Source organism: Lemur catta, chromosome 5, assembly GCF_020740605.2.
Source record: "Lemur catta isolate mLemCat1 chromosome 5, mLemCat1.pri, whole genome shotgun sequence".
In the NCBI taxonomy this organism is placed as follows: domain Eukaryota; kingdom Metazoa; phylum Chordata; class Mammalia; order Primates; family Lemuridae; genus Lemur; species Lemur catta.
In genome coordinates this window covers 101,904,079-101,925,204 of record NC_059132.1, presented here as the reverse complement: position 1 = coordinate 101,925,204, position 21,126 = coordinate 101,904,079, and the positions used below count along the sequence as shown (strand labels likewise).

The 21,126-nt window shown below is 43.0% G+C and overlaps 1 protein-coding gene across 7 annotated transcripts in view; it reads left to right on the top strand.

Moving 5' to 3' along the window:
- The window catches only part of STOX2 (storkhead box 2), a 192,134-nt gene that overhangs the window by 162,943 nt on the left and 8,065 nt on the right, over positions 1–21,126 (top strand). For 5 of the 7 annotated variants that reach the window (XM_045552433.1, XM_045552434.1, XM_045552439.1 and 2 more), the window contains 2 exons: positions 8,823–8,975; positions 14,360–16,625. In XM_045552433.1, coding sequence (XP_045408389.1) covers positions 8,823–8,975; positions 14,360–16,625 — 2,419 coding nt within the window. Of the gene's footprint in view, positions 1–8,822; positions 8,976–14,359; positions 16,626–16,788; positions 16,838–21,126 lie in introns of all 7 variants that reach the window. The other 2 variants (XM_045552437.1, XM_045552436.1) reach the window with 1 other exon arrangement.

Genomic DNA, 21,126 nt, shown 5'->3' with positions numbered 1-21,126 from the left:
TATATGTATTTAGACTGTATTTAATTAGGCCTTCTACTACAGTTGTATTTTACAGAAATCAGTCACAGTATAGTCTTGATATCTGAACTGCTGAAGCAAAGAATACAAAGGTTGAGAAACAGCTATGGTGAGTCTAACTTAAAAAGAGGGGAAAAGAACGTATGGCCCTGGAGATGTCAGACTGATTCATTAAACTACAGTTGGGAAATACCATCCGTGAAAATCGGGGCGTGTAATGTGTCTGCAGTTGCCAGGCTAGGTTCTGCTGTCGGATGGAGAGGGAAGTACATGGTGGCTTAAAAGAGGAATTTAGATTCTGTCCTCTGTGATGTGCTTATTAGAAAAGGAAGACACCATATTACATAGTAACTCTTGCTAGCCAGGTGCCCTATAGAATCACACATCTGAGAGATCTTAGTGTCACCACCTAGGATGGGCATTTCATCACGATTTTATCCCTGGTGGTAAATGGCTCTAACTTCATTCCGGTTAAGGGACTGAAGAACAAGTGGTAGCTGGTGTTGGAAAACATCTTGGCAGGTAGCAGGGTGTGGCCTCGTCTTGTGTCTATGTGTAGGGCCTTTTTACTCAACAAACATTTGAGTGCCTGCTGTGTAGACAGCACTCCGCTAGGTTTGATTCTGTAGTGCCGAACACACACCATGCGTGGAGTGTCTATTGGGCTATAACGTGGAGCCTCAGCAAAGGTTTGAAGTACTGTAGCCTGAAATTGGACTGATGGCTCATATTTTCATTCTGACTTTTCAGCTACAAATCTGTTGCAAATGGGCGAATGGTCCAAGATGTTCAGATGAGAGAAGACATCAGGAATCTGCCCTGGGGGTGGGAAAAGGCTCCCCAGCCAGGGGGTTCTCACTCAGCATTGCGCTTTGGTGGCCCTTCCTGGTCTATCTCAGCTTATTCTATAACAATTTTTTTAAATCAGTAGTCAAATCTCAGCAACAAGAGCGATGGCTAATAAGACTAATGACAGTTTGGAGGTTGGGAAGACGATGAGTTTCTTCTGTAAACCAATGAGCCAATTGATGTGTCATTTCACCTAGTGGCATCTCTCTACATTAGACAGACTGATAGGAATAAAGATTCAGGTGATGTGGGTGACGTTAACTCATTTTTTTGGTGCCATTAGCCACCGTGATTATTCTTGTGCAACTCCACTCTCATTGGAAGTTTCTTAGTAAGACATAGCTAATGGACACTGTTAATTTCAGTATTATTCATGGCGGCCTTCTATGTATATTCTTCTCTTCTGCATCAGAGCAATTTATTCAAAGAATAGCTTAGGAATTGGACTTTCTTTAAGAGACCCATCAAATGTTGAAATAAAACATCAGGAAACTTTAGAAAAGTTATTGTAGAATTTCTAAATATTCTAAAATTCCTTTTTTAAATGCCAGATCTCCTTCCAACTATTGCAATAGGGCTCAGTCTTAAACTTTTGAAAAATCAGTGGCATTTCAAACAAACCTACAATAAACTGGTAAAAGTGCCTTTTCAATGCTAGTTTTCTTTTAAATTTCAAATACAAACATTTGAAAGTCCAGTATAGTAATCTGGTTTCAAAGGAAAGCTGCTCACCCCGCAGCGGCAGGGCAGTTAACGGGAGCCAGATGCTGCCCCACCGCGAGGGTGTTGTGGTCTGCAAGACGGGTGTAGGGAAGGAACTCGTGCGCTTTCAGAACAGCTTTTTTAAAAAAAGTACTGTAGCAGACCTTCTGTTAAAAGCACCAAACAGCATGTATACATAAAATTGGGGTTAATAAATTGAATTAAATTGTAAAACACAAGATTTGTCTGAAGCTCTGCATCAGAGAAGTTGTTCGCTTAACTGTAACCTCAGAGAACTTATGATTTCCCCAAGCCCAAGGCCATTTAAGATAAAACTTGGCAAATTAGTAGTTCTGTGAATAGTGTGTTGAAAGGAATAGAGTTGTATTGTCCCTGTGCCCACTGTGCCTTTTACAGACGTGTTTGACTGTTTTTATGAGGAGTCATAGTATCTACTACATGTGGTAATTTTATTGGCATCCATAATTCTAACTGTAGTGTTAATTTTGGCAGCACGAAGAACAAAAAAGGCACACTTCAGTCTTGAAGAACAAAGCAGAGCAAGACTTTGAATTAGAAAGAGAAAATTATGAAAGCTTTACTGCAAGGGAAAAAAATTAATAGCCAATATATGTAGTCATTTCTTTGAAAATTAAAGCCTACTTTTTCAGATCAGGTGAGCATTAACATAATTTTCACCAGCATGATGAAAATAGCTAGATGCTGATACTATATTATGCTTTGATGCCACAATTCTGCTGCATTGATAGGATCATAGAATTTTGGAGCCTGAAGGAATCTCTGAAATCATTTCATCCAAACCCTCATTTTACAGATGAGGAAACAGGCGCAGAGTAGGTAATTGTATTTTGCTTTAAGAGACTGGGTACTTATTAAAATATACCCTGAATGCTCTTTTCTATTGGGAATTTCCCAATTACAAACTAGTACAGTTTCAGAACTGCATTTGTAAGTAGGTTGTTTTGGTACATAATCTTCATCAGGGTCAAAGATAACTCTTCAACCCAGATAATAAATTAAATTAAGATTTATGATGAAAAATAGTGCTTAAAAATAAGCAGGGCCCAGGTGCAGTGGCTCATGCCTATAATCTCAGCACTTTGGGAGGCTGAGGCAGGAGGATTGCTTGAGGCCAGGAGTTTGAGACCAGCCTGAGCAATATAGCAAGACCCAGTCTCTATAAAAAAATTAGCCGGGCATGGTGGCACATGCCTGTAATAGTCCTAGCTACTCAAGAGGCTAAGGCAGAAAGATCATTTGAGCCCATGAGTCCGAGGTTACAGTGAGCTATGATCGCTCCACTGTACTCCAGCCTGGGTGACAGAACGAGACTCTGTCTCTTAAAAAATGAAAAACAAAGAAACAAACAGGATAATTCATACAGAATGCTGGTGCTTGAAAAAAAAAAGAGATTATTTAAAGAAGACTAAGATAGAGGGTGGGTGTTGGTACTTCCAGGGTTGTTGTTTATTATGCGGTTCACTTGGAAAAATAATGGCTCCCCTTCCCTACACAGTTGTATAAGGGTGGGTACTTGAAGATGAAATATTATAAAATAGGCTCATGTTTGCTTTTTTAGTACATACCCTGTAGAAAGCTATGGCTATCATGCATAAAAGGAAGAATGCAAGTTGTCATGAAAGTCACATCATAAGAGTTGTGCTGTCCTCCCTCATCTGCAAAGGTTGAATCTGAATTGACTGCAAAACATGAAGATGGGGTTTATACAGGATGGGGCCTTATTACAGTACTTTTTTTGGTCCACAAATACAACCAAGAGAGGAACAATTTTGGAACTCGAGTGCCTAAAGCTATTTGATATGTAATAGGCATTCAAATATTTCTTGAAAGGATGAATTATGTGAGAGCATGTTTTGAAATAATTCCAACTAAAGTAACTGGCCGAAAGTTGGAAAGGAAAATAGATAGGGATTGAAACAGTAAGAATGTACAGGCTGGAGAATGACATTTCCTGAGGTAGAAGTGACTAGCTGTAGACAGTAGAAGACAGAGCAAGTTGGTGTTGTAACCACCAGCTCATCTTCCACAGACGCACAAGAGTGATCTTCTAACCCAGACGTCACATGACTCCCCTGCATAAGGACCTGGGTGTTGTGCATCAGCATGGGGAATTGCGTGCTGCAGTGCAGGCCCCACCGTCCACTCCCCTCATCCTCCACCCGCCACGAGATCTCTCTCTTCCTGTCGGTCAGCTAACCTTACAGGAAAGCAGTGTCCAAATTGTCACGACGTGTTTTAAATGCGAAGCACTCCTACAGCCAAAGTTTCCTTAAAATTATAATAGTTTCATGTCTTTTCACATTTTACGTTTATTGAATGCTGCTTCTGTCCAAGGCACTGTGCTTGGTTTTGTCTGAATTAGCCTAGATTTGACAAATGTCCCCTGAGGACTGCACTTAAATGGATGTTTGTAAGAAAATAAAGCTGAACTAAAACCTATTTATTCCTTCTTTTTTAGGACAATAGGACAGAATTATAGCAGTTTAGAAAGACTTCATTAGCCCACAAAGCACCAATGAGCTTTTAGATGAGTTGTCTTTATGAATATGTTCAGGACTAATGTTGACAGTAGAAAAATCCGTCCTGTAAATTATACACAAGTAAGTTACAGTTCATAGTTTATGCAGAATGTGGTAGTTTCTGTAGATTATGTAGATTATGGTGACCAACAGTATTATAGAAGCACTTGCATTCTCTTGTTTTCTTCTTTGAAGAAATAAATATGGTCTAGTAGTTGTAAGAATCTTCTAATAGCATATTTTAAGAATGACTAGTTGGCTCATTAAGCAGGTTGATATAAGATCCACAAAAAATTATGGTAAACCTGAATAATGTTTATGCCATGTTGCGAGATACCTGTGATTCCTTTAATGCAAGTCTTAAATGCATGTTCTAAACCTCACTTAATACATAATTATTCTTTTGAAAATTTATTTATTTTTATTTTTTAATTAATACATAATAGTACTATATAATTATTTTTCTATGGTAACTGCTGTGTTTTGGGGGATATTGTTCATAAAATTAATCAGGAAGGGAGTCTTAGAAATTGCATGGTTAAGTATATTTGGTCTTTTCTTGTGTGTTTGTTTTGCAATTATTTAGCGAAAATATGAAGAAAATCACAATTCTTTAAAGTACCCTGAGCGATTCCTTGGATTATAATGTTATAAATGGATGTTCATTCATTCAACAAACATTTATTGGGTGTCCCGTGTAAGCACTGCCTTGTTTTACGTCCTAGGAATGTAGCGTTCATGTTGCCTTCTGTCACAGAGCTTGTATTCTAGTGGGTGAGACAGACACGCCCTGGTAAACAAACACACAGGCACACACACATTCAGGTGGTAAGGATGGTAACCGTGAGTCACTTTGGAGCAGCATTAGACCAGGCGATCAGGGTAGGGCTCCCTGAGTAGGCGACATTGAGACCTACAGGATGAGAAGCCAGTCCCAAAAAGGTCCACCCAAGGAGCATCCCAGGCTACGGGCCCCCAAAATACAGAGGCCCTGCGCTGAGAAAGAGCCAGGCATGTTCAGAGAATGGAAGAGGTTCTGAGTGTGGAGTAGGGAGGGAAGTGGGGAGTGGGCAGGGCTGGTGGGGGGCGGTCCCAGGAACGGGGTAGGGGCTCGGACCCTGCATGCCCTTGTATGCCTACAAGGTTCAGAGTTTCTTCTAAGGACAGTAGGCAGTCCCTGTAGGATTGTATGCAGGGACGTGGTGTGTTTCACGTTTTCCTAAGAGAACTCTGGCTGCTCTGTGAAGAAGGCAGAGTCGAGGCAGGAGGGGAGGCCAGGGACAGGGGAGGGTGTGTGGGGCAGCTCTGGAGATGAAGTCAAGGGAACAGACCCAAGAAACATCTGGGTGGGGAGTAGACAGTATTGCTGATGGGCTTAAGGATGGGAAGAGCGTGGACAAAAATGTATCTTAACGCAGTATAAAAACAAGATGACATGGAAATAGTTATTTAGAGCATCCAAGTTCCATTTTGTTCTATATCCTGCATTAAAAGTTATTGCACATATTCATTATTATAGTGAAACTGAGCTTTTTCAAAGCAAATGCAATTCAGACACATGTAAAGCATGCTGCCTCTTACACTTGGCTGCCAAGAATGCAAAGAAATTACCTGAGTAGATGGCAGTGAAACTGAACAAATCATTTCTGCTAAAAGCGTGACCTAAACTAAAGCAGGTAGTTTTGCTAGTAGTCATTTTTTTTTTTTTTTTTACAGTGGGCTCTAGTTTCTTCTTGTAACCTATAGAAAAATCAAGGAATAGTCCTACTGCATTTTTTGGATCATATTTAATATTTTTGTATTTTTCTTATTCCGAGACGTTCTTAGTTATGATAGGCAAATTTTAGAAGGTTTTGACCTCCTAAATGATACACAAGTCAAAAGATACTGGAGTCTGCTTTGGTCCTCGCCCTGTTACCAGCTGACCCCATCTTCCTTCTCATTTATTTTAAAATCATCCCAGGTAACTTTGAAGTCCGTGTGGCCAACCTAGCAACTCAGCCAGACAGCCGACCTCCAAGCCCCTCGCCCTGCACTGTGGAGAGAGAAGGACCACAGGGGAGTCTAGGGGGGTCTGTGGCTGAGCTGCAAGGCCCAGCATGGGGAGGGCAGACTTGGTCAGGGGAAGCTCCCAGCTCCGACCCCTGCTGCAGCTCACCCCCAGCACTAGGTCTGTTTTTACACATTAGGTTTGAGAATGAGATTTTGTTTGAATAAAGGGTAGGACAGGTTTTTTTTGTTGTTGTTTAAGTTTTAAATATACAGTTCCTAGGCAGTTACAAACTTGCCCACTGAGATGGCCTCAGCCCATATAAAATTCTGTCATTTTATAATGATTATTATTACCATTATTATTTTAGAGATGTCTCACTCTGTCACCCAGGCTGGAGTGCAGTGGTGTAACCATAGCTCTGCAGCCTCGAACTCCTGGGTTCGGGCAATCCTCCTACTTCGGCCTCCCAAGTAGCTGGGACCATAGATGTGCAGCACCACACCTGGCTAATATTTTTGTAGAGACAGGGTCTCACTGTGTTGCCCAGGCTGGTCTTGAACTCCTGTCCTCAAGTAATCCTCCTGCTTCGGCCTCCCGAAGTTCTGGGATTACAGGTGTGAGCCACCACATCTGGGCCTGATTCTGTCTCTTTTGAGTCACCGATGTGAACTGAACTTCACCCGCCAACGAGTGAAACTCACATCATCAATAGTGGCCCCAGATTCCATGTGCTAGCCTCCACCTGCTGCGACCCTGCCGACACAGGAATTCCTCAGAGGGCTTCTTGTTAGGACGCTTACGTCCCAGAGGCCCCAGAGGTTTCTGGGTTCCACGTTAGGTCAGTTCCTGGCTTCTGCTAATTTTTATCTCGTCTGGCCTCCCTTTCTGGATTTGAGTTCTCCCTCCTTCCCACGGGCGTTGGGCCAGTGCCTTCCTCTTGTCCATCTTGAAGAGAGTGGAGCCACGGCAGAGCTGCTTGGAGCCCACGTGATATGAGGGGAAGGGGAGCACTGGACTGAGCTGGGCATGGAGAGGGATTCAGGCTTCAACCTTGGATGCTGAATTCCCGCTGCTTCGTCCTGCTGGACTTAACCCCACGCGTGGTGGTCTTCATTCCCATCCACCAAACCACTTCCCATCCCATCCATCAATGCGGGGTTCAAGTCCTTTCCCAGAGGGCCTCTGCACTCCTCCTGCAAACCAGGGCTGTGGCTGGACACAGCTCCAGGTGTCCCGGCAGTGAGGAGGCCGGTCTACCCCAGAGCAGCCAGGCATCTCCTGGGGAGGGTATTGCTTAATGCTTAATGCCACAAGCCCGAGCTGCGGTCTGGCAGCCATGGGATCTGATGACAAGAGAGAAAGCATGCTTAAGAAACAAAAAAGGAGAGATTGTGTAGGTCACATGGGAAAGAATAGAAGCTCACAGATATTCTGCTCTGTTGAGAGTTTGTACCCTCTTTCTGTAGGACCCGCCTTTCCAGTGAGATCTTACAGAATCCCAAAGGATAAAACAGGTGGCACTCAGGTGTCAGGAGGTGACTTTCCCACTCTCCCAGCCTCTCCATCTGCTGAGGCCAGCCCTGCCCCAGAAATCCCCAAGGAAATTCTAGGGATCCTTGGAGCATAACTTGAAAATCACCGCACTGTGGTGTAAAGGTTTCAGAAATGAAGACGGATGTTTGCATTGCAGGTTGACACCTCCTCAGGCGTCACCATCCGTCACCTTCGATGCTGGGTCTCAGCCTCCCCTTCCTCCATTGGTCCTTCTAGTGTGCAGAGGTGCGCAGGAGTCTCGGAATGTTCTGCTACCTTCTGCTCCTCCCAGGCCGTCATCCCCACGGCCACCTTCCTTAAATTTCTTCCAGGGCTCACTGCCCTCATAGCATGAAGGGCTTGGGCACTCATCTTTTTCCTCATGTTGTACCTACATACCTGTCCCTTTCTCTGCTTTGCCCCCCAAAACACCTGCTTACTGATCCTGCCCCCAGCTGCCCTGCACACTCCTGCCCCCTAGTGCTGGACTCAGGTTGCGCCTCCTTGGTGACACTGTACAACGTCCTACTTCTCGGGCCCCCCCTCCCCCCCAGGTGGTGTTGTCCCACCCCCTCCTCTCCCCGCTCCCAGCTTGTTCAGTTTTCTCTTGGGCACCTGTCACACAACACTGTGACCTTTGACCTACTTGTCTGTCTCCTCCACTTAAATAGAAACTCTTCAAGGGCAGAGATGCTTAGGGGCGAGAGCAGTGGAGTCACTCTCTGTGGCCCCCAGGCCCCCAGCAGATGGCTGACACATAAAGGCACGCCACGTTTGAATGAATGAACCATCAACTTACCACAAGTGCATTTGTTGAGATGTGAATGGCAGTTATTAAATAAATCAACTCCAAGTTAATAAAAACAGAAATCATTTTTCAAAGCCTCGTTGCTGAAAGACTTTCAGTACTCTGTCTATTTAAATGAGCTCTCAGGTGGTGGAGGAAGGTTTCATTTGTCGAGGCAGTAGGACCTTCCACCATGTGTGGACGTCTTTCCACCCGAGTGGAATCGGCTGTGGCTATGATCAGCTTCCGTGTTCAGAGTTGGTTGTATTCATCATACAAGGGGCGGGAGGTGGTCATGGGAGGGGCGTGGGGAGGCGTGTGTATGACAAATGACTGGGTCTTTTAATGAACCACTCACTTGAAAATTGTCTTTCTGCAGGTGATGTGTCACCAATCAGTATGTCTCCCATCAGTCAGTCTCAGTTTATTCCACTCGGGGAAATCCTTTGCTTGGCCATCTCAGCAATGAACTCGGCGAGAAAACCTGTCACCCAAGAAGCACTCATGGAGCACCTGACAACGTGTTTCCCAGGTAAGGAGAGAAAAACATAGCACTTTCCAAATGGGTGTGTGCTCTGGTTGCTCTAGGACCTCAAGTGCACTGTCCTTCCCCTGTTTAAATATAATAGGAAAAAATACTTCGCCAAAACTGACCAGAAATTTTTCTTTCTTCTGTAATTAAAAATCAAGGCACCTGTGTTACATCAAAAATAATTTTACTGCTTTAGCTGTAATAGTTTTTAATTGGCACTGAGAGAAAGAAATTAAATCAGAATCCATGAAGAAATCTGGCAAAGATGACCAGGATTGCATTGGATTTTTGCAATCCAACCTTCTTTAAATACGTGAATATGGTAGTTCAAAGGGCTGGCCAGAGACAACTGAAAATTTTAGTCCTACACGGTTAAACTACAGAAAAAATAATGTCCAAAATAAACATATTTTGCATGTTTGTGTCATGGCTTGATGAGTTTGAAGTAAATAATATTAGATAAATTAGTTTAGATTTCATTTTAAAAAATAAATATTTGGTTTTCTCTTAAATATTATAAAAAGAAGCCAACAGCCCAGCTGCTTTGTGGATGATATTTGATGTTCCCAGTGCTAGAAGGTGTCAGGGATAGTGACAGGCTAAATAACGCATTCCTGTCTCACGAGAGGCAGCCCACCCCTCAGCTCCAGAGTTTTGTCACCCTGAGTCCAAATGTAGAATACTGCCAGAGTGGCCAAATCTCATTTTTCAAGAGAATTTGGAAATTAAGTTTTATGTCAAATCTCTAGATTCCCTTAAATGTTGGCCAGTGTGTGTGTGTGTGTGTGTGTGTGTGTGTGTGTGTACGTATAACGTGCATGCCAGCACCATACAGGTCAAACACATCATGGGGTCACCAGTTTGCCACCTCAGTGTGGACTCAACCTATTCCTAGATTGAAGTAGACAGTATATTAAAAACAAATGCTTGATATATTTTTCATTCAACTTAAAAGAGACCTTAGTGGGTGGGCGTGGGGACTCAGGCCTGTAATCCTAGCACTCTGGGAGGCCAAGGTGGGAGGATCGCTTGAGCTCAGGAGTTCGAGATCAGCCTGAGCAAGAGCGAGACGGCATCTCTACCAAAAAGAAAGGAAAAAGAAAAACCAGCTGGGCGTTGCAGCACATGCCTGTGTAGTCCCAGCTACCCGGGAGACTGAGGCAGGAGGATCCCTTTGAGCCCAGAAGTGGGAGGTTGGTTGCAGTGAACTACAATGACGCCACTGCACTCTACCTAGGGCGACAGAAGGAGACTCTGCCTCAACCTAAACAAACAAGGCAGCTGAACACCCCTCCTCACAATCCCCCACCGTTTTGTATTTAAAAAAAAAGAGAGAGAAAGACCTTAGTAAATATAAGCTGTTGACTGTGTCAGTTAGCTTTTGCTACAAAAACACTGGGTACCAAACAGCCTCAGAACATCAGGGCATGGGACAATAAGCGTTTATGTAGCTCCTGTGTCTATGGGCTCCCCAGGAGGCAGCTGATCCAGGCGGGGCAAGTGGGGTAGCTCTGCTGCAGCTGTGCCCCGTCCTCTTTGGAACGGGGGGCAGGTGGAGGCCTGTTTTGTACATGGGGAGGACAGAGGCACAAGAGCACAAGCCCATTGCACAAGGGCCCTTCAACCCTTTGGACACACCACACCCACTAACATTGCACCGGCCAAGGCAAACCAGGCCAAACCCAAAAGTTGAGGTGTGGGAAAGTGCACCCTGCACATGGGGAGGGGATGGAAGGACTAATTTTAAGCTAAATAGTGATCTAATCTACCATATTGGCTCTCCTCACTTTTTCTTTTGCCCCAAAGAAATTTTATTTTTCTCTCCTAATGATTTTGTGCTCCTTTTAAAATTTTCTAATTAATGTTTTGATGTAATATATATAGTTCAAACACTCTAAAATGAACCTACCCTTGCAACCTGTAACTTATCTTAAATTTTGTATCCTCTTATTATCTGAATAGTCTTCACTGTCTGATTGTTTGTCTCTTTTTGTTAACTTCCAGGCAAACCTTTCCTTTCAGTAGTAATATAAACAGAATACCGGGTGAGAGCTCTCTAAGTGGGGAACAGATGCAAACACAATGCTCTTGTGGACGAAGGCCCTTCTTGCAGCCTTATAAGTGGGTAGCCACTTCTGGCATCAAACAACCCAGCAGCTTTTTAAATCCTTATATATTTAATATAGCTTCATGAGAGGTCACATAGCTTTTTTGAATTGGTTACATGCCTCCCATTATTGGGCTATAAAATAAAGAGTGGAAAGAACACAGAGTCAGTATGTGATAGTAAAATGTTCATCCCTGCCAAGCAGCTGATAACAATATCACTAAGTAGGAATACTTTGTAGAGAAATCCGTAGGTCATTTGCACTTAAGAGAATAACTGCTTTTCTAGCTTTTATGGGAAGTGAACTTTCCCAAGGTTTTCAGATGGACTGAGAGGGGCTGACTAAACCTTTCTCATCTTTGTGGCACTGATGACTTATTGGCCAGCTCCAGGAGTTTGCAAGGACACTGCACAAACCTGAGTCTAGGGCGGGGGGTTGCAAACTATGGCCTGCAGGCCTAGAGCGGCCCACCCCCATCTTTGTAAATAAAGTTTTATTAGAACACAGTCATGCCTGTTTGTTTATGTATCACCTTTGGCTCCTTATGCTACGGTGGCAGAGAGTACAGTGGAGATCATATGGCTGACAAAGCTTAAAATATTTACTGTCTGGCTCTTTACAGAAACAGTTTATGGACCTCTGGTCAAGGGCATGGTGGTAATTATTAAAAATTTTGTTCAGCAGTAGCTTCAGATTTTAAACTGGTATTTCATAAAAAATGAGGTCTTGTTTCCTGCCTGCCTTCTTTCTTTTCTTATCTCCCTCCCTTTTTTCTTTGCTTTCCTTCCTTTGATTTCTTGCCTTTCTTTTGCTATCACTTAACCTACAGCACAACAAAACACTTTAGAAAATGGTAATGCTAAAACTCTAGAGGGATTTAAATATCATTTATATTTTTTTGTTTTTTAAAGGTAAGAGTAAATTATTTCATTTTTTTATATCTTACGATTTGAAAATAAAGTTTTGAAGTCTAAACTAAACATTAAAATATTTGAATTCTCATATCTAATGCATATTTTAGAAATAAAAGGAATAGTCTAAGACTTGGCCTCTGTACGTGTTTTGGACATCCACAGAAAGTTCTTAGTGAAAAGTCTTTGAGTAAAAATGTCTGATATGCTGAAACTTAAATCTTTTCATCACTTTTCTATATGGGTTGAATTTTTGAAAGCCAACTCAATTTTTATATACCAGTTACCGTTACAGAATCAAGTCTGTTTTTTAAAAGGTTTAAAAAAATTAATACTTGCCTCTCAGATTTCTAAATTGCTACCCATCCATTCATCCAGAATGAATGATCATTTAAATTGGGCCAGGACTTGTTAAGTTGTCATGATTGGATCTTCCTGGGAGGAAGGCTGGCCTTCAGGGACTTGGAGTGAGACCTACAGGGCTGGGGGTGGCATTGAAACTGAGTTTGGAGATGGCTGCAGAATGTCAATGTTACCTACACTGTGTTCACTCTCCAGCTCTTCCCCTTATGTTGGTTCTTGCTGAATTCTCCCTCAGCCAGCTTTCTTCACAGACTAGAAGAATGACCTAAAGATGCCCATTAAAAGTTTTCAATCTAAAATGCTTAACATACAAACATGTACATGTGATCTCTGTTCTGACAGTTTGTCTGGTTTGCAGGATTAAAGCAATGTGTCAGTCTAAGTAACAACACATTGTATGCAGTATTTTTAAATAGCTATTCTTTACTTTGGAAGATGTAAAGGTGGGAAAAAGGAGAGAGGTCAGGTTCAGCCCTGTTAGACGTGAAGCTTGTGTTTGTTCTTTAAGCCCTCAAACTCCGAATGCCTGGTGGACTTTCAGGATTAGAATCTGGAAGTGATGGAATGTGCAAACATTCAACACCCATCACAACCTGCACTTTATCAAGCCAGCCCTGCAGATTTCCGGTAGAACCTTGGGTTTCACAGACAATTAAAAATATCAGTCATTATACTAGGGCCTGATAATACAATGATAGTCATAAACACCAGCAACTCTCGGGTTAAATCTTTGAAAACTCTCAAGTATAGAAGCATGGAAAACACATTGGACAGAGAGCAAATAATGTTTCTAGTTTGTTTTTTCAAACTGAACATTGTTTGATTGATATACCTGAAAATCCAAGACATAAACACGCTTAAGTACAGATTCCCTATGGAAACTTTTTTATTCTTTCCTTTGAAAACCACCAGAGAACTTGTTCTTAATGATAAGTAAAGATGACTACGTTATAGTCATGATTCCGTATAGCTCCGTGAGATTTCTAAGGTCACTGTTTGGAGGACCTACAGTCAGTAAGTTGTATAATACAATTAAATGTTTACTTTAGAGTAATAGCTGTTTTATGAATTATACCTCAGCTTTCCTTCATTAGCAGCTATGGCAAACTATTAATAGCCCATCATGAATTCTTATAAACGAACCTTATGATTTTGGGAAAAACTTTGTTATGTTACTGAAAGTATGCTGCCATTTAAGATAAAGTGAGTTTTAAATGTGGATTTGCTGTCTTGATTGCTGTGCCACAGGACCACAGTGGGCATTATTCGCGAGACTACCATATAGATGGCGTGTCCTCATCTCAGGAGTTGTATTGTGTGTCACGGTGTCCCCCGAAGTTATTCTGCAGAAAGTCCTGGTTATTAGTAGGGTGCAGAAGCTCTTTTAAGCTGCTTATCTTTTGTGCAAGCATTTTTTGTTTTATGATGGCACCTAAGAATTACATGTGCTTGATTTGGCTTAGATCGTTAATTTAAATAAAATTCATTTCTATTTTGTATAGAAAGAATCATAAAATTTGAAAAAAAACGAACAAATTTTGTTGCTATACCAGTCTTAAATTATTTGTATAAAAACCAGGGTACGCTCATCAAAAGTGGAGCATGAGACTAAAAAGGCAACTATGTGACTCAAAAGCTAAATAATTAAACAATACATGATCTGTGAACAATGTTAACTTTTCTGCCTTGGTCACTAAGGCTGCCTCCTGAAGACGGTAACACAAATGGGTGTGTGTATGTCACCTCATACTCTTTCTCTTGAGAATTCCCAGCTATTTTTAATGCCTTTATTTCCCACTTTTGTCATTTTGGAAGGATTGGGGGAGCCTCAACTTCTCAGCTTACCCAGCTCTTCTGGGTTGCTGCAAACTGTCCTTTGAAGGTAGGGAGGCAAAGTTAAGAAGCACGAATAGCTGGTGTTTACTGAGCACGCAGTGTGTGCCAGGCACTGTTCTACACACGTTCCCTCTCCCTTCTCACAAGTGTGTCCTTTTGGTCTTAGGTGTCCCGACCCCAAGCCAAGAGATTCTGCGGCACACGCTGAACACGCTGGTGCGGGAGAGGAAAATCTATCCGACCCCAGATGGCTATTTCATCGTCACCCCACAGACTTACTTCATCACTCCCTCCCTCATAAGAACTAACAGTAAATGGTACCATTTGGATGAGAGGATACCTGACAGGTCTCAGTGCACCTCTCCACAGCCCGGAACCATAACGCCCTCTGCCTCAGGCTGCGTCAGGGAAAGGACATTGCCCAGAAACCACTGCGACTCCTGCCACTGCTGCCGAGAGGACATGCACAGCATGCACGCGTCCACTCTGCAGAGGAAACCTGCCAAGGACTGCAAAGACCCTTACTGCCCTCCTCCTCTGTGCCAGGTGCCACCCACTGAAAAGAGCAAAAGTACTGTAAACTTTTCGTATAAGACAGAAACTCTCTCAAAACCTAAAGACAGTGAAAAGCAGTCCAAAAAATTCGGGCTCAAGTTATTCCGGCTAAGTTTTAAAAAAGACAAGACCAAACAGCTGGCCAATTTCTCCGCCCAGTTTCCCCCCGAAGAGTGGCCCCTGCGAGATGAGGACACGCCGACCACCATCCCTCGGGAGGTGGAAATGGAAATCATCAGGCGGATTAACCCGGACTTGACCGTGGAAAACGTCATGAGGCACACGGCGCTCATGAAGAAGCTTGAAGAAGAAAAAGCACAGAGGAGTAAAGCTGGGTCCTCTGCCCATCACAGCGGAAGAAGTAAAAAGAGCAGGACTCATCGAAAGTCCCACGGAAAATCTCGGTCCCACAGCAAGACGCGGGTGTCTAAGGGAGACCCTTCGGATGGCTCACACCTGGATATCACGGGGGACAGAGAGTATGACTTTTGCGATCCTCTCACCAGGGCACCCAGGGAGGGCTGCTTCATCATCGAACACAAAGGAGATAACTTTATCATGCACAGCAACACGAACGTGATTGAGTCGCATTTCCCCATGACACCGGAATGGGACGTGTCTGGTGAATTGGCCAAAAGGAGAACTGAGATGCCTTTTCCTGAACCTTCCAGGGGAAGCTCCCACTCAAAAGTGCACCGAAGCCACAGCCATACCCAGGACCGAAGGTCCAGGAACGAGAGATCCAACAAAGCCAAGGAGAGGTCCAGATCCATGGATAACTCCAAAGGCCCCCTGGGTGCTTCTTCTCTAGGGACGCCCGAGGACCTTGCTGAAGGCTGTAGCCAAGACGACCAGACCCCCAGCCAGTCCTACATTGACGACAGTACTTTAAGGCCTGCACAGACCGTCGGTCATCAAAGGGCTCACCTTTCGTCCACAAGCTATAAAGACGTGTGTATTCCAGAAATAGTCAGTGGCGGCAAGGAACCTTCCAGCGCTTGTAGCCTTTTGGAACCAGGCAAACCACCCGAGAGTTTGCCGTCCTATGGTGAACTCAACTCATGTCCAACAAAAACAGCCACCGACGACTATTTCCAGTGCAACACCTCTAGTGAGACGCTGCTCACCGCACCATCGCCTCTGGGAAAAAATAAGGAGGACCATGACACTCTGACCCTCACAGAAGGGGTGAAAAAGCTGTCTCCATCTGATAGGCAGGCCCCCCATTCCTCCAGGGAGCCTGTAGGGCACAAGGAGGAGTCCCCAAAAGGGCCCGGTGGGGGCCCGGCCACTTCGGGTGGAGTGGCCGAAGGGATCGCCAACGGACGCCTTGTCCAGCACCATGGTGCCGAGCCCAGCAGCTTGGACAAGAGGAAAGAGATATTCAGCAAAGACACACTGTTCAAACCTCTTCACAGCACCTTGTCTGTAAACAGCTATCACAAATCGAGCCTGTCCCTCCTCCGATCTCACCCGAAGACACCTACTGACACACTGCCAGGCCGATGCGAGAAACTGGAACCTTCCCTGGGGACCTCGGCAGCACAAGCCATGCCTGCTTCCCAGCGTCAGCAGGAGTCGGGAGGGACCCAGGAGGCATCCTTTGACTATTACAACGTCTCTGATGATGATGACTCTGAGGAAGGGGCAAACAAAAACACGGAGGAGGAGAAAAACAGAGATGATGTAGGCACCATGCAGTGGCTCCTCGAGAGGGAAAAGGAAAGAGACTTGCAGAGGAAATTTGAGAAGAACCTCACCCTTCTTGCCCCAAAAGAAACCGACAGCAGCAGCAACCAGAGAGCCACCCATTCAGCCCGGCTCGACAGCATGGACAGCAGCAGCATCACTGTGGACAGTGGATTCAACTCCCCACGGTAGGGAGAGGTGTCCCTCTGCACACAAATACACCTATCAGGGCCTGGGGCTTTATGCAGATAACTTGAAACGTTTCTGATTTCACAGTCTCAGTGCTGTGAATGAGGGTTAAGGGTTGTATGAGTTGTATTGTTAACAACCTGTTTCCAACTTCTTTTTCAGGAATTGAAAAAAATGTTTCTGCAGCTGTAGAGATCACCAATCTGGACTGGTGGGTTGGCTCCTTCCCTCAAACCTGCATCAGTCCAATCTAACTAAGATCAACATTTCCCAGTGGTTTTTTTTTTTTTTTTTTGTATGTTCATATTGCCACCATGCTAAGGGAAAGTTTTTTTTTCAAGTTGTTCAAAAATTGTAACTTTCTGAGTAGAATGAATAGTTAGTGGGAGTAGGGGTTGGCAGTAAATTGATTGATGGTGGCGGGGGGCAGGGAGGTCCCTCTAGTGAGAATATAATAGCAGACTTTAAAACCTTTCCAGCAGATCTAGAAGCTTGTTGCTGTTTTGAGCCCTGTTTTCTGTGCGGCTGCCCCCTTGCGCCCACACCTGCCTTTCACTGTTCTTGTGTCCACAGAGAAATGGAAACTTGCTCCCTTTAAAGAAAGGTCGGGGGCCTGTGCCCTGCTAGATCAAAGCATGTGCCAGCACGTGTAGTTCTTCTCCTGCAGAACTGATACAACCCATTTAGGCTGTCTAAGCGTAGTTCTTTCTTTGTAGTAGATGTTGGTAATCCAGCAAAGGGTTGATGGTTGAGAGTTTGTATTGCCCCATGGTCGTGTCCAAAGCACTGATGAATTTCGGGAGTAAAGAAAGAAACGAGAGTCTGTGCAACTTCCTTTTTTCTCCTTAACTCTTCCTTCTCCTCAGAGAGCAACAGGGGACTTAATTCTTTCTCCTTCTAAATTCTACTCCAGATTGGTGACTCTGAGATGCAGAAATACTACTAAGAGATTGGTATTTCTTATCAGCTGCGATTCCCAAGATTTTACAGGACTTAAAATTTTAACAAGTACTCAGCATTATGTACTGCGTACATTTATTTTCATTATTAAGAATTCAAATTAATTCTGTTGTGATCATTTTACCATATCTCTGGATAATCTGTGGTCAGAGCATCCCAAAATAAGAATTGGGAATCAAATTAATCAGCTTATTCCGTTTTAGGCCTTTGTTATTTCTTAAAGAGCTAGTTCTTGACTATTAGTATTATTATTTTGGTCATGGAGCCTTTTTTCCAAGTGAACACGTGTGGGAGTCTAATGTCTGAACACAGCTCAGCGGTGACCCTGGAGAAAGTGCGGAAACCAACTCCGGATTCCGGATTCCCCGCCCACCCCTGTAGAAGCCCTAGGAGGCAGTGGGGAGCCAGGCACTCACCCTGAAAACCACTGGGCCGCCAAGTGACTTTTCTACAAAATCATTTTTGCTAAATAATTTTTTATCCCAAATCAAATCTTACGTTATCTTCCAATTTATGTTATCTATCCTTTTTTCCCCTATTTTCCTATTCTATTCTTTTTTTTTTCTCTTGAATTCCTAGTGGTAGATACCAGGTGCAATCCATGGTAGAAGTTCAGAAGCATCACTGAGGGAAGGTGCAGCTTCTTTGCCTGTATCTTTATGTTCCACTGTTCCTTGTCGTGGGGACTCGACCTGCCTGCTTGCTTCTCGCACAGCCAATTTCAGACCCTTCACATTGCCCTGTCAGCCCCTGGACTTCCACAGACAGAAAGCTGCAGTGCACCAGGGATAGTTGCTAAGGGGACATTAGGAGTCGCTTAATGGGTTCTAAAAATCTACCACTGCATGATGTGGAAAGTTTTGTTTGTTTGTTTGGGGGTAAACAAAAATAGTCATGATATGGTTGAACCAGTATTGCCACAGCATATATTTTATTATCTCTAAATTTGGGGTGCAGAATGTAGAATTTATGACCGGGATTATTTCTTAAAGTAAGTTTATTTTTATCTGTTTAATTATGTACTTAAAGTTAAATGCTATGTGATGGTAGAAGGTCATGGTCATTCTGACATCCTAACCTTCACACATTAGCCCCATGTCTGTCCACTAATATTAGGTAAGATTTTCTCTACGTGAGTACGTGTATGTCCATATACATATACCACCCGCAAATTTCATGCAGTTAGAGAATCTACAGAACAGTTTTTAATTTTATCCCTTTCATATTTAATATCCTTTGATTAGAAGCAAGGTGACAAGCTTATTTTCTATACACCTTAATAAAGTCACTAAGTTTCTTACTGATGCGTGAGGATGTTCTGCAAAGGAGAATATTTGACTTCCGGCATGAGGAATGTTTTGTCCACTGCTGTGGGATGTGGCAGTCTTAAGCAGCCCACTTATTAGAATCTTTTAGTAAATAATTCATTGAGCAGCTAAGACCCAACCAACCAAAAGACCTCAAAAAGTAATTTTTCTCCATACTCCAAGGTTTGAATGCTCCCCAAAAGTCACATCCAGCCCACATTTCCAAAATTCTTTAATCCCTTTTTTGGGAACTAAATTGAGAAGGAAAAAGGGTAGAGATGGAACTATGCTATGAGGTCTAATATTGCAAATGAAAAGGTCTTGACATGAAAAGCCTGCTTTTTCAAATCTGAGGCCAAAAACTACTTGATAGACAAGTGCTACTTTGATAGACACAAAATCAGAGAGACCAAAGGCTGCAAGGGATGTGTCTGCTTAATGTACTGCGTGAACATGTGCTGCAGGGGCCTGGGGCCCAGGAAACACGTGCACGCAGAAGGATGGAAACAGAGCTACTTGGTTCATTTTTCTTGCCTATAAAATCCTGCAATCTTATATTTAAGGTTGCACTCTATTAGCTCTCTTAAAAAAAGCTTTTAAATTTGAGTAATATTTTCACTGCTATCATTCCATCTCCAATAACTTTTTCATCATCATATCCAAAGCCCTCAGTATGAATGTCTCAGCCTGTCATCACTATTACAACTAGAATACTTTATGTAGTTATCACTATAAACGTGTTGATTGTGGTCAAAGATGGTCAAAGGCATCTTACAGTAGAGACAGACCCCAACTTAGATGATCTGTTGTAATGACATGTGTTTACAGTGCCTGGCATTCAGCAGGTACTTAATAAATGTTAAGCCCATTCCTTAAGAGCTGGTTTAAAAGTAGGTCCTTTGGACTTTAAAATGCACTTTCCCATAGAAAAGATGTCATTAGTAATGTATCGGTTCCCACGCCAACCCACAGTCACTATTTAATTCATTATATGCTAAATGTGTAACATATTATTCATGTTGTTCTAGCTTTTTAGTGTATAGATTCTTCATTGATGCTTATTTCTTCTTCACAGTCACCCTGTGAGTAGGTAAATCACATCCTAACCCTACTCATTTTAGAGATGAGGAAGTCACATACTGTAAAAAGTTACTATGGTGATTCAGAATGAACCTGAAGGTGTGTGTCTCGAGGTCTCTGAGGTCCTCCATGATCATTGCCCTCCCTCCGTCCTCCACCTCACCCCATGCCTCAGTGTAGCTCTGAAAAGCCACTGATGAATGTTCTTGGGGAAGGTGTCAGGCAGGTAAGTAGGTAAGTCTAGCGTTTTCCGTCCTTTTAGTGAAGACAGTTTGGAGGATTTCTGTGTGCCCAGATTTACCATAATTACCAAAGAACTTGACGTATCTCTGTGAATGTATTCATATTAACTTCTGGAAGTGCCCTCTCCATTCAAGAAAGGTCTAGTTGTCTTTTTTGGTAGTCGATCAACAAACTACCTTCGAAACAATTAACTCTTGGCTTCTTGGTGAGAAGCAAACTCAAGGTCATGAGGGGTCAGGCTGAAATAACCCGTTAGAAAGGGGTGACAGGGTAGAGGCTTCAGACAAAACTGCTGTCAGCTTAGGATGGGAAGGAGAGAGGCAGAGCGTCTATGTCCACTGGACTGGGTTGACCTGTTGGCTAGCTTTAGCAGGGTTAACTCATTCACGGAGACCAACTCTCATAGAATATTTTCTAAACATTGACTCTACCCCCTGGGGTGAATGTTTTGAGAATGATTATGGCTTAGCAATCTCTGTGTAAGCTGATAACTTTCTTATAGCCATTTTGAGGACCTTGAAGGTGAAACCTATTCAGTTCCCCTCAATCAGGCCCAGTAATCTTATTTCTGCTATTGCACTATGCATTTGAAATGCATTTGAAATGTTAGATATTCTAAATCTCTTAAAGCAGACAGTTTCAAATGTTCCTAACTCCAAAAAATTAAAAGAGAAATCAAAACAATAAAGCTTTTAAACATCTCTATTCCATAAGAATTCCTTGAAAAAAGGAAAATATTTCTACCAAAGGAGGGCAGACATGAATGTAAACTTCACAAGTAAATGGAAGAAAAAATCTAAGGTCCTTTACCTGAAACTATAATGTATTTTAACTAAAGTGTGAAAATAGGAAACAGAGGTACAGAGTGTTTAAAACAAATTTTCAGCGAGGCACATCAGAGAGTGGCCTG